At 43.0% G+C, this 14,256-nt stretch overlaps 1 protein-coding gene across 2 annotated transcripts in view; it reads right to left on the reverse strand.

Annotated features, from left to right (window-relative positions):
* Positions 1-33: 33 nt before the first annotated feature.
* Positions 34-14,256, reverse strand: part of dctn1b (dynactin 1b) — a 41,480-nt gene continuing 27,257 nt past the window's right edge. For both annotated transcript variants that reach the window (XM_008398831.3, XM_008398834.3), the window contains exons 21-31: positions 13,930-14,091; positions 12,651-12,782; positions 12,369-12,497; positions 7,251-7,393; positions 7,003-7,169; positions 6,805-6,816; positions 5,426-5,553; positions 5,159-5,342; positions 4,057-4,130; positions 3,875-3,964; positions 34-3,430 (exon numbers count right to left, since the gene is read on the reverse strand). In XM_008398831.3, coding sequence (XP_008397053.1) covers positions 3,293-3,430; positions 3,875-3,964; positions 4,057-4,130; positions 5,159-5,342; positions 5,426-5,553; positions 6,805-6,816; positions 7,003-7,169; positions 7,251-7,393; positions 12,369-12,497; positions 12,651-12,782; positions 13,930-14,091 — 1,359 coding nt within the window. In that variant the 3' untranslated portion in view covers positions 34-3,292. The remainder of the gene's footprint in view (positions 3,431-3,874; positions 3,965-4,056; positions 4,131-5,158; positions 5,343-5,425; positions 5,554-6,804; positions 6,817-7,002; positions 7,170-7,250; positions 7,394-12,368; positions 12,498-12,650; positions 12,783-13,929; positions 14,092-14,256) is intronic.

Here is a 14,256-nt window from a genome sequence, read left to right on the forward strand (position 1 = left end):
GTTTTGAGAATGTGAAAACAACAGAGGCCGACATTAGCTTTGAAGGATTTATTGATCAGTTATCGGTTGTGCAGCAGCAGGAAACCACACGGGACAAAGAGACGAGCTGGACAAGCTACAGATTCACTACACCACACAACATCGCAACATACTTTCATACAAATGCACTATGCCCGTTAAACGAATTCATAAACGTTCAAGTTAATAATGACAGTCGTGTGTAAACAGAAACAGCCAGAAAATAAATTAGCAAAAATGTTAGTGCGGATTCAGCCTTGGCAGACGTGGTGGTAAAAAAGAAACGTTCTTTGGCAGACATTATCGTAGTTTTCCTTCAAGAAGGTTAAATTAAATTTAAAAAATGAAGGCAGGCGAATGATGGCTGCAGGTTTAAGGCTCGGACGCAGTCTTTAGAACGTGAACATTTCTGGGCTTTCATTGATGAAACTGGTGCTGCTCGCAGAGGCTGAAGCGTAACCCGACCTGACGGTAGCCAGGCTGTGTCCACTGACGTTATTCTTTAGTCTCAAAGGTTTTCCTCCAACGTTTGAATAATGGCTAAAATTCTCGGTAACACTTTATTTGAGGGGGGTGAATAAGACTGACATGACACCGTCATAAACATGACATAACTCCTGTCATGAACATGAATAAGCCTTCATGAATATTTATGACTGTTGTCATAAAGAGTCATTCGGTAAATTATGACACTTTTAATACAAAGTTGACATTATTCAAAATGTCTTTGTTATGACAACTTGACATTAACCAAGAAATCATTACTGATATAAATTTGTTATGAAAGTATTTCTGATTGCACTTTAAAAATTAGGTAACTTTATATTATTAAAGGTAAAGTTTAAACAATAATGATTTCTTGGTTAATGTCAAGTTGTCATAACAAAGACATTTTGAATAATGTCAACCGCTGGAGCAGTTCGCGGCCGAGTGTGAAGCGGCCGGGATGAGGCTCAGTGCCTCCAAATCCGAGGCCATGGTCTCAAGCCAGAAAAGGGTAGAGTGCCTTCTCCGGGTCAGGGGGGTCGTCCTGCCTCAAGTAAAGGAGTTTAAGTATCTTGGGATCTTGTTCATGAATGAGGGAAGAAGGGAGCGGTAGATCGGCAGGCGGATTGGGGCAGCGTCTGCCATGAAGCGGGCGCTGTACCGGTCCGTCGTGGTGAAGAGAGAGCTGAGCCAAAAAGCGAAGCTCTCGATTTACCGGTCGATCTACGTTCCCACCCTCATCTATGGTCATGAGCTTTGGGTCATGACCGAAAGAACGAGATCACGAATACAAGCGGCTGAAATGGGTTTCCTCCGCAGGGTGGCTGGGCTCTCCCTTAGAGAGAGAAGCTCGGTCATCCGGGAGGGACTCAGAGTAGAGCCACTGCTCCTCCATGTCGAGTGGAGCCAGTTGAGGTGGATCGGGCATCTGGTCAGGATGCCTCCTGGACGCCTCCCTGGTGAGGTGTTCCGGGCAAGTCCCACCGGGAGGATGCCTCGGGGAAGACCCAGGACATGCTGGAGGGACTATATTTCTCGGCTGGACTGGGAACGCCTTGGGGTTCCCCCTGAGGAGCTGGAAGAAGTAGCTGAAGAGAGGGAAGCCTGGGCCTCCTTTCTGAAGCTGCTGCCCCTGCGACCCGACCCCGGATAAGCGGCAGAAAATGGATGGATGGATGGTAAACTTTGTATTAAAAGTGTCATAATTTACCGAATGACGCTTTATGACAACAGTCATAAATATTCATGAAGACTTATTCATGTTCATGACAGGTCTTTTGTCATATTTATGACAGTGTCATGACAGTCTTATTCACCCCCCTTCAAATAAAGTGTTACCAAATCTTCCATCTGCTTGTAACTGAAACATGTGCAAGACTTTGTTCTGTTGTGCAAATTCTAATGTTCACACACACACACAAAATGACATTTACAACTCATAATTTCCCTTCTCATAGTCAAGCTAAGAACTGAGCACAATGCTTCCTAATATTCTGCACGGCTTTACTGGATTCACACAGGAGCGGAGAAGAGCTTGGTAAATACGGTGTTTGTGAGTCTGGGCTTCATGCATCAGATTACACATCAGGATGGAATCAACCCGAAATTTAATAGAGGCGCACCACTGAGCAAACGTGATGTCGTTGGCCATCAGGCTGAGGCCTATTTCTGATCTCTGGTAACACTACGACCCGACAACGAGAGAGAGCCTCTATGGTCAGATACATGCAGAAGAGAATTCTGACTTTAGTTTGAATTCAGAATTCAAAGGAAAAAAAAGTCAAAATCCCTTTTTTGTCCCTAGATGGTCCTAATCTCTGTCCGTAGATACAAAACAAGTATTTTTTTCTAGCTTTGTTGACGTGAGTGATCATTAATAATTTAGATTAAAAGCTGAACTGACGGCTGTCTGATCACAAAAGATTATAGTGATATTTCAAAATAAAGGCAAAATGATTAGCTTAGCCTGTCACAGCATCGTATGTTAGCTGTTAGCATGGGCTAGCATTACTAAAACACCAGTCTCTGTGTATGTGCCAATGAATGTAGATCCTGCTGAGATCCTGATATTTCCAAATGGCTCCCAACATTTCCAAATCCAGCATAACAGACGGGGTAAACTTGGCTCTGCTGAATATTTTGCCATCTTGCAGTTTGAATGAACATCAGACGTGTCACGGTGAACCAGTTTCCTTTTTAAATAACCTCTTACATGTCTGTGATTCAAATTAATTTTCACTCACCTTGTGCTAATACTGAAAAACACAAACTTTTAGTCTTCACTCAGGAGGGACCTCCACACTGGAGATTGTTGTCTGCAACATGATTTAGCGCTTAGAAATGGTGTGTTTACGGATCAGAAGAGAATGGGATTTTTCATTTTATGACCCGGAAGTCACTGAACAAGCTGATGATATCTCCAAAGAAAAAAAAAACATTAGATATATTGCTAATGGCCTGAAATTGTTCCAGTTGTCAAATTGTAAAAAAAAATTTCTGTCATCCTCATTTAAAACAGCCGACACCAAAACGGGGCGGCATCAGAAGCGAGCCTGGTGTTGCATAAATAAAATCCAAGTAAGCTGAGATAAAAAATGCCACTTGTAACAACAGAGCTGCTAACATCTCAAACATGAAGGTACCTCCCCGTTTTCAGCATTCAACCTTCCACTTAAGGCTGTAGATTCCTCTCGGTTTGGAGGTGGAGGGGGGAGCAGAAACTGATGGTGGCGTGTTTGTGGTGCCGCAGCAGGCGGAGGAGGGCAGGGTCACAGGGGTCAAGCAACATTTAGGTCTGCAGGAGACTGTGGACTCTCTGCAGCTGGGACTGGGACAGAACGAGGCGGTGGACCTGCTCCTGACCGCGGGGACACGGCACCAGGACTCGACCCACCAGCACCGTGTCGGAGTGCTTCTCTTCGGTCGCCTGGAAACGGAATAATACAGAGGTCAGGTCTGCAGGTTCTCTAGCTGCACTTCAGTTGATCTAAAAATCGCACAAATTCGAATTCCGAAAATAATTTTGCTCAGTAGAAACGCCATATTTATTTCAAAATACGGCTTATTTTATCACCACACTTTGAGTATTTTTCAACATAAAGTTGTGCTCCCTGGATGAGGTGGTTTTTCTGTTGCATCGAAATTTGTATATTTTGCAAAAAAGATTCTTACCAGCAAGTGGTAAGAGTGGTAAACTTTTAATCACTTAATGCATGAATAAACCTATCCACTTGTGATTTTAATTGTGTTTCTTATTTAATGGAAATGCCACGATTGCAAAATTGTGTTGTTTTTGTTTTTGTAACATTGGCAGAAGTTTTGCACACATTAGTAATGGAAACGGAAACAGTCTGATGTTTTTGTTGACTACCTTGACAAAGGAGGTTGAAGGGAACGTTGCAAAGTCTGACGAGACTCGAGCTCCAGGCTGCAGATTGACGACATGCTCTGCTACCTCACCCTGAGCAGAAGCAGAGAACAAGATTTGCTGGTTGAAACTACTGATGATTTTTTTCTTTTTAATCCTAAAAATATTTAGAGTGTTTTTTTTACCTTCAGTTTGTCCAGAGTCTCTCTCAGGGACTGAAGACGTGCCGTCTGTTCCAGCAGCTGAGCACTAGGTGTCACTGTAGGACAACACAACGTTAGCGACCTGTTCCTCTCCTTCCACACAAAGAACTGTGTACATCAGTCAGTTCAGTAGAGTCGATGATTTCAGGCGATAATGACACATGGATCTATTTAAAGTGACAGACTCTGACCAGAGGCGTATCGGTTGAAGGTGCAATAACTTAATAATTACATGGATTCATAATCAGGAGTTCCTGAAACACTTGAAAGCCGATTGGACATAATTGAACCCTGCACCAATCTGATGGTTGAATAACAGCATTAAAAGATTATAAACAACAAATACCTTTTATGAGCTCATGTGTCTATTCAAGAATGAGCGGCCTGTCACAAAACATCTCAATAAATGCACTGAAACTTAAAATTGGCGTGCATAGCCAAACATTTTACTCAAGTAAAAGTAGAACTGCTTCAAGATGTTTTATTCAAGTAAAAGTAAAAAGTATGGCGTAGTAAAATTATTATTCTTAAAAAATTTTTCAAAATGTACTCATAAATGCAGCTAGTCACTACCCACCACTGTAAACTTGTGATTGTTGCAACAATGTAGCTGCGTTTCCATTAAAAATGTACTCAAAACTTTGTCAATATTGCTGAAAAAACATAATTTTGCAATTGTGGTGTTTCTATTAAATAAGGAATGCAGCTAAATATCACACATAAATAAGTTTATTCAGGCAATAAGTTATTTTAAAAAATATGCTGCGCCATCATCCTCCTACCACTTCCTGCCGTCTTCTTCATCTTTTCCGCCAGTAGTAACATCTGTCTGTTGATCACGACTCGTGTTGCGAAGAAAGTGTTTCCATCGCAGTTTTGCTAAATATACGAATTTTGACAGAGCCGATAAACATCCTATTGCCACAACACGTTTTTCGAAATTAGCTAATTTATTTTTGTAATTCCAATTTGTACAATTTTAAGGTCAATGGAAACGCAGCTACTGAGTGAAAGAAAATATCAGTAGTATTGATGAGAGGAGAAGAAAACCAGTCATCTAACTTCCTCCACTCGCTCTACTGACCCGGGGATTTTCCAGTGATGTCCACCACCTTGACGTTGGCGCTCATCTGCAGCAAAGTCTCGAGGAGCTGGTCGGTTTTGCGGTAGAGGGCGCTGGAGAGCACTTCAGGTCGTCCCTCCTTGGAGGGAAGCTTGGTTATGTTGAGCGGCGGCAGAGAGGCGAGCTGGGTGCGCATCTTCTCCGCCTGCCGGGAGGAGGAGCGCACACACGAAGATTAAAGACGCCGCCGTGCGGATCGCTTTGGGCGGCTTAGAGTTCCGTCCTCACCTTCAGTCGGTTGTTCTCGTTCTTCAGGTGTTTGATGCAGAGCCGCTGGGCTTCGATCTGCTGACTCAGCAGGGGGGAGTCGATCACCTGGACGCCGGAGCCCGGGCCGACTCCGGCCATCATGTTGCCTGAGGAGGACAAAAGGAAGACTGGCTGTGACATGGAAGAAGGTATGGATGGTAGCTTCACTCTGCCTTTAGGATGCTTATTTTTACCTAATCGTTCAACCAAATCTCACAGTTTTAACATTGAATGCATGCTGGTTGTTGGTTCTTATGGGCCAATTAGGTAAAGCTGCTGTTCTAACATTGAATGTATGTAGGTCTTTGTGCCGATGTTTTATAGGATACTTCTGGATATAACATCCATCCAACACTAAACTGAAAGAGATACTTCATCATAATGCAAACACAGATCTTAATTTAGTTCCAAAAACTAAAGCTCAAACTTGGAAATAAAAACGACGACACACCTCCATGGTAACAACAATTTATCCTATCGATCTGATTGGATGAATACGATTTTGTGTACAGCTCAGTCGGGGTCGTAACATTTTTGTTAGAGGTTTCCACTGTATACTGAACCTCACAAACGTCTCAAAGGCTTCTAATCAAACACACTTTGAGCAAATGCAAAGCTTTAGTATTTACAGTATAGACTTCTCTATTCCAGTCTGTGTTTTACGTCAAATTACGAGTGAATCTCTTGGTTGGCCTCAGGATGGTGCACACCATTTTTCTCTGGACAGTCTTTCTTAAACATGTCCCAAACAGGCTAAAGACAGGACAAGCGGTCTACATTTAATACATCTATGATTTAGTTGCAGTCTTAGTGGACTCTTAACATGGTTTGGACTTCTGCGGAAAATCATGTTACTTTGCCTCTAACTAAGGTTGACATAATGAAAAACTAATTTCCAGCATCTCTACCTTTTAAACCAACCATTCAGTCCTTCTGATCCAGAGTGATATCTGCTGCCATGTCGTCATTAATGCTAACAGCAACATGCAAATGATGCTATCGGTCTGTTTTAAGACTAAAACACAGCAGACATGAGGTTTTTGTGATTACGTTAATCTGGATTAACTTTTGCTATATAAGCAATTTATTTACCAATGAAGAAGGTACATGTACAAAAAATTAGCGGTTTATGTCATCCAACTATAATAGCCAAGAGCAAATGGTAAAGCAAGAATAAAAAACGCTGAAATACACACAGTGTAGATATATAATCTTCATCTACTTTAACTTTAAATACTTTCAGCTCTTTAAAGCCCCAATGACATAAAACATGCATTTTACATTGATGAAACTCAGCCCTGTGACAACAACAAACTCTACATCATGCAGAATCACATCAGATGCAAGCAGACGGATACCTTTTAGTTCCTCTGAGGAATAAAGTACATCAATCAGAAGGTAAAAGAACAAGATCAGAAAGGAGAAACATGTTATTTCTTGCTTGTAATCAAAATACTTCACAGATTAACTGTGTTAGATTGTGACAGAGACGGCTGTTACAGTAATGAGGACAGATTTGGGGGTTTTTTTTGCAGTTTTTTTCTGATCTCACTCACCTCCAGCTATTCCTGAGACCATGGAAGCGATTCCTGACGGGCTGCTGCCTCTCAGTCCGTCCGCGGTCATCTTCGACTGGCTGTTGATTCGCTGCTTCAGCTCCGTTTTCTCAGACTCCAGCTGATCGATGTCCGCCTGCAGGGCGTCCATGGTCTCCTCAAACTCCCTGCAGAGGGGGACACGGTGGCAAAGCTGTAGACCTCTCTCTCGCTCTCGGGGTTTATCTCACTTGTGAAACCATAATTACTTCTCCTTCTTCTTCAGCAGGGTCTGGGCCTCGTCCAGCCGGGTCTGGATTTTCTCGACGCGCTCGTCGGCGTCTTTGGACGAGCTGTCCAGCTTCTTTTCCAGCAGACTGAGACGGATGTTCGCCTCACTCAGCTCTTCTCCCTGAAACGTCACACAGCGTCATGACGGTGCAGGTCTCTGCCTGGTGACTTACACGGTTTCAATGAAATTGGTGATTCATTGATGCCTTTGATGTCGTCTTTACCCCACAATTGAGTTAATATTTAAAACGTAACTTCAGTGAAAGTTTACAAACAAGAATTTAGTGCCTAAGTTTGATTTTGTCGGATTTTTTCTGAAGCACACAGAGTGAAAATTATACATACTAACTCAATATTATGCATCCTTTTTTTTGGAAGAAATTTTAATTGGTTTAAGTTCATGTTGGTTCATTTTTGAGCCACTATGAGAAAATGAAGCTAATTTTTCTTACATTTTAATCCAATGCAGTCAGGAATAAAGTACATCAATCAGAAGGTAAAAGAACAAGATCAGAAAGGAGAAACATGTTATTTCTTGCTTGTAATCAAAATACTTCACAGATTAACTGTGTTAGATTGTGACAGAGACGGCTGTTACAGTAATGAGGACAGATTTGGGGGTTTTTTTGCAGTTTTTTTTCTGATCTCACTCACCTCCAGCTATTCCTGAGACCATGGAAGCGATTCCTGACGGGCTGCTGCCTCTCAGTCCGTCCGCGGTCATCTTCGACTGCTGTTGATTCGCTGCTTCAGCTCCGTTTTCTCAGACTCCAGCTGATCGATGTCCGCCTGCAGGGCGTCCATGGTCTCCTCAAACTCCCTGCAGAGGGGGACACGGTGCAAAGCTGTAGACCTCTTCTCGCTCTCGGGTTTATTCTCACTGTGAAACCATAATTACTCTCCTTCTTCTTCAGCAGGGTCGGGCCTCGTCCAGCCGGGTCTGGATTTTCTCGACGCGCTCGTCGGCGTCTGGACGAGCTGTCCAGCTTCTTTTCCAGCAGACTGAGACGGATGTTCGCCTCACTCAGCTCTTCTCCCTAAACGTCACACAGCGTCATGACGGTGCAGGTCTCTGCCTGGTGACTTACAACGGTTTCAATGAAATTGGTGATTCATTGATGCCTTTGATGTCGTCTTTACCCCACAATTGAGTTAATATTTAAAACGTAACTTCAGTGAAAGTTTACAAACAAGAATTTAGTGCCTAAGTTTGATTTTGTCGGATTTTTTCTGAAGCACACAGAGTGAAAATTATACATACTAACTCAATATTATGCATCCTTTTTTTTGGAAGAAATTTTAATTGGTTTAAGTTCATGTTGGTTCATTTTTGAGCCACTATGAGAAAATGAAGCTAATTTTTTCTTACATTTTCTTACATTTTAATCCAATGCAGTCATAACTCAATTGGTTTCCGGTTTTGGAGTGAACGCTGGCGCGACTTGCTGCCGCTGCTCGCCGGTTAGATTAACTTAGTTTATGGTCTTGTGACCTAATGGACTGCACTACTCAGGCTGACTAACTTTTGTCTGTTCAGCTAAATCGCCGTTTTTGACAACACTGCGTGTGTACATGGACTAGCTTCCACTCTCCTGCTCTCATCTACTACCTGAGTCTTACCTGTCGCTGCTCACCTGTCCAGGCTGCCGACTCCTCTTCTACAATGCCAACTAGCAGGATAATATCTGGCTGTGCTTTTCTGGACTCTCCTGGCACTCTTTCAACAACCTGTTACAGGTCAGATCCAGTATTCTGCTGCTGAGCTCCTCCGGCTGCGGTTTCATCTACCTGCACTTCCCCCTGCTTCACTACTCATCTCGGATGCAACTTTCCTACCACGCCGGAAATACATCCACCGCGGGTCTCGTCGGAACTTCCAAGAGGACACGTCGAAACCCATACAATCCATCTGGTCTACCTCTCGTCGTCTCCGGCGTGCTTCCAACCGGGTTGTTGACCGCAGCGTGCTAGCTTGCCTAGCCCGGTCAGCTAACACTCCTGCAAAGTCTGATACCCTCTGTAAACTTCGGTCTGCTTAACATCCGCTCACTCACGGGCAAGGGACATCTCATCCAGGATCTCCTCACTGACCGTAAGTTTGACTTTCTATGCTTGACTGAGACTTGGCAACAACCTGATGACTTTTCTCAGCTCAATGATTCTACTCCACCGGGGTTTGTTTACATCTGTCAACCCCGTGGCACCGGCCGGGGAGGAGGTCTCGCGATAATTCACCGCGAGAAGTGGAAAGTCTCGCCGTTGTCTGCTCCCACCTTCTCTTCGTTTGAATCAACTGTGTGTCAGCTCTCTGACCTACCCCCACCATCATCACAACCATCTACCGCCCCCCGAAAACTAACAGTGACTTTCTGAATGACTTTGCTGCCTTCTCACTCACCTGTCAACCCTCTCACCAAACATCATAGTATTGGGTGATTTCAATATTCACATGGACGATGGCAATAGTTCTCTGACTAAAGACTTTCATCCTGCCTCCAGAGCTTTGGTCTCCCAGCAGTTCATCAATGTCCCACTCATTCTAGGGGTCATGTCCTGGATCTAGTCTGTTGTTCTGGTGTTTCCCCCTCTGATTGTACAGCTGATGAACTTGCCATAACTGACCATTTCCTCCTCTCATTTAATATTGTCTCCCTCTCTCAATCACTAAGCTTTCCCGTCTTATCTCCTTCCGTAACATTAAGGATATTAATTTAAATTCTCTCTCCTTTGGCGTCAATTCACTCATGGACAATATATACTCAACTCTAAATTCAACCACCCTTGATGACCTGGTCTCACATTACAACACTGGTCTTCACTCAATACTCAACTCTCTTGCTCCGTTAAAAACCAGATCTGTTTCTTTGCTCGTTCTGCCCCCTGGTTTACTCCTGAACTTCGGCTCATGAAGGCCAAAGGACGGCAACTTGAGAGGCTCCACCGGAAAACTGGACTAGTTGTTCATAAAGACATTTACAAAAATCACATATACATTATAAGGACTGTATCACTCAAGCCAAATCCTTTACTACACTGGTTTAATCTGTTCAAATGAAGGCTCCACCAAGTCAATATTCTCACTTTATAAGAACATCATTCAAGTTCCGGACTCTCTACCTTCATATTGTGTTCAACTGATTTTTGTAATTCCCTCATGTCATTTTTTGACAGTAAAATTCTTAAGATCCACCAGCATCTCAGCTCACAACCCTCCCCCTGTCCTACTCTTGAACTTCTCCTCCAGCCCACTCCTTCTCTTCCTTCCAGCTCCCAACAACATCAGAAATTACAACCCTTATACACAATCCAAGTCGTCCACCTGTCTGCTTGACCCCCTTCCACAGTCCTGGTTAAAGCCTGTGCCCCATCCATACTCCCTCTTATCTCTGCCATTATTCACTCCTCTCTCTCCACTGGAACAGTTCCTGCTTCATTTAAAATGCTGCCATAACCCCTATCTTAAAAAAACCTGGTGCTGATCACTATAATCTGAATAATTTCCGTCCTATCTCCAACTTGCCTTTCATCTCCAAAATTCTTGAGAAGGTAGTAGCATCCCAACTTCACACTTATTTATCCAACAATAACCTGTATGAACTGTTTCAGTCTGGTTTTCGTCCCCTCCATAGTACAGAAACAGCTCTCATTAAAATCACCAATGACCTCCTTATGGCAGCTGACTCCGGCTTGCTGTCCATTCTCATCCTACTTGATTTGAGTGCAGCGTTTGACACTATCTGCCATACCACCCTACTCAACAGACTTTCCTCTATTGGCATCACTCAGACTCCTCTAAACTGGTTTAAATCATATCTCTCTGGCCGCACTCAGTTCATTCGGATCAAAACCTTCTCTTCCCAGCCTTCCTCTGTCACATCAGGAGTTCCACAGGGATCTGTCTTAGGGCCCCTCTCTTCATTATTTATCTCCTTCCCCTTGGCAATATTTTCCGCAAGTATGCATTGATTCCACTGTTATGCGGATGACACCCATCTCTATGTTTCCAGTAAGCCCGCCTCCAACCTCCCACCATCTTCGCTTACTGACTGCTTGACTGAAATAAAATCCTGGTTCTCCTCAAATCTGCTTCAGCTTAACAGTGATAAAACAGAGGTTCTTCTCATTGGTACCAAATCTACTCTGGCCAAAATCAAAAGCTTCAGTCTTGTAATTGATAACTGTCCCGTTTCTCCCTCCCCTCAGGTAAAGAGTCTGGGTGTCATCCTTGACAGCACCTGTCTTTCCAGTCTCATATTAATAACATAACCCGCTCGGCTTATTTTCACCTACGCAACATCAACCGCCTCCGCCCTCCCTTACTCCCCATTCCACTGCCATCCTTGTTCACTGTCTTGTGACATCACGCCTGGACTACTGCAACTCCCTTCTGTTTGGTCTCACCCAGAAATCTCTTCATAAGCTCCAACTGGTCCAGAATTCAGCTGCCCGTATCATTACCAAAACCCCATCCATGCACCACATCACTCCTGTCCTGCAAAGACTCCATTGGCTGCCCACCAAGTTCCGCATAGATTACAAAATTCTTCTGTACACTTTCAAGGCCCTTTACAATCTCTCCCCACCATATCTTTCAAATCTTATTCATATTGCCATTCCCTCTCGCTCCCTCAGATCATCCTCCTCAATCCATTTCACTGTCCCCTCTGCCCGTCTCACCACCATGGGGAGCAGAGCTTTCAGTCGCTCTGCTCCCCAACTATGGAACTCATTACCACCATACCTTAGAAACATAAAGTCATTATCAAATTTTAAAACCGAACTCAAAACACACCTTTTTAGATCTGCCTTTTCCACATGACACAATTGGTTTGCCTGATTTTACATAGTTTTTATATAGATACATTGTTTTGTTTTATTTATTTTTATCTACTTTTACTTGTTACATTTTATTTGTTTCTGTCACAGTTTTTTTATTATTGTACGGTGTCCTTGAGTGCCAGAAAGGCGCCTTTGAAATAAAATGTATTATTATTATTATTATTATAAGTTGAACGATCTTCCCGAACAATAAACCATTTGTGCTCATGATAAATGTTTTCATTAGACGTTGAACACATTTAGCCACGTTTCTCCACCTTGATCTTTAGAGACTTCTTCAGCTCTTTGATGACCGTTTCTCTGTCCTCCAGCTTCAGGCCCAGACCTTCGGCGTCTGTGATTTCGGCTCGAAGAGCTCCAGCTCGCAGATCCACCGGTGGAGGGTTCTGTGGGATGACGGGCAGACAGAAATAAAACTAGTATTCCGCGTTCAGAAAACACGCACCGCATAAAAACCCTTCCAATCCGCTTTGAGGCGTTTTCACAACGGAGACACATCTGCACAATAGCTTCACACCAAGAAAATCCTTCACAGTTACCTTGCTTTGGGGCTTGTCTGAGTCATACTCCCCCTCCTGCATGGCAGTAGCCATTTTATTCATGGTTGCTATGACAATGCTACAGGACTGTCGCAGACACTCGTAGGGGTTGGCGCCCTGAGATCCATAGATCTGCAAAGATAAGGTTTAAACCCACCATCAGAATACAACTCCTTCCAACAAGTCGGCCATTAAACCCGGCGACATCTTGTATTTATACAGAGAACAACTAACCTTTATAAGAAATGAAGGCATGTAGGAACTTATAATAAAACCAGATTTGAAGAGTTTTACCAATAAGGGTCTTCTTGTTTTATGATAGTTCTGACATCTATAGATTCACAAACTCTTTATGTGCCATTTAAGCTCTGAGATGAATGGATGAATTTGGGATGCCTTTTGGATGAATCAATGAAAAACATAACCTGCCTTTCAAATAAGAAGTAAAATGAACCAAAATATCTGATACACTGTAGATGATAGACTTTCACTCAAGTTTTTCAGAAGTTCTGAATTTACGCTGAGATTTCGGATCTTTTTGGACTAATTGGACACAAATCCACATGTAAAGTTTGAATTAAATCACATTTTGACACATAGTTCAGGACAATCATTATGATTTTAGAATGAAATAAGTTCATAATTCTTTATAAAAGGCTTTACAAAGCAATGTGACGCCTCTAAGTTAAAACAACATTCTCAAGTACTTTCTTTTTATCTACCCTTATTGGTCTTGGGCATTTCCTAATAATTATGGTCAGGGTTTCCCCCAGTGTATTTTAAGCCTGGTGGGCCACCAGGCTTTATTTGTGCCCCACCAGGCTTAGCATTGCTATGTTTTTTTAGTCTGTTTTAAAATGTTTGCGTTTTTTAAGACTGTATAGTTATTGTTCAGATATTAATCTTCCAATCTTTCAATAACACATAATTATCAAGTGATATTTTCAAATTTCCTGTCAACTTTAAACATTTTTTAACTCAAAAACACTGCGGGACGCTGGATGACTGACCTGGCACTCAACCACTGGGTTTAGCAAGTTTTCTAGGGGAAACCCTGATGGAGTTGTGAGGCTAAAAATATTGCAGCACAATTATGTATGTGTCTTTCTCGCTCTGGGGGAGAGCCAGCATTTACTAGGATGGTGTGAAATTGGGTTGGACTTGCCAAAAAGGGCTTTGAGTCCTTTTGTAACAGCTTGCAGTTCAACTTCTAGTTATTTCCTTTGAGTGGGTTTGCTCAATTTGCTCCCAGAAAAAACAAGAGGAACTGGTGTGTCACCTGTTCTGCAGCCTTGAACGCCACATCCTCCAGTTTGACTGCCGCCAGCCCGTCCTGTTCGCCGAGAGGAGACATCATCTGAGCTCCAGCAGCAGCCACTTCCTGCAGCACCGCCACCACCCAGGTCAGGTGTTTTCTGCAGTCTGAGAGCGTGTCGGACACCTGCAGGGCAGAATCGGTCAAAAGAGAACAGCAATTTGAAAACCTCTGTATCTTATCCGATCTGCTTGCTTCTATCTAAATAGAGCCATGAGCCCCTGAAATCCTGGATTACAGCTGGGGGATGTTTATATTTTAGTGCCTTTTGATCATTCCTAACATGACTTC

Source organism: Poecilia reticulata, chromosome 22 (genome assembly GCF_904066995.2).
Source record: "Poecilia reticulata chromosome 22, P_reticulata-male-v2, whole genome shotgun sequence".
Lineage (NCBI taxonomy): Eukaryota > Metazoa > Chordata > Actinopteri > Cyprinodontiformes > Poeciliidae > Poecilia > Poecilia reticulata.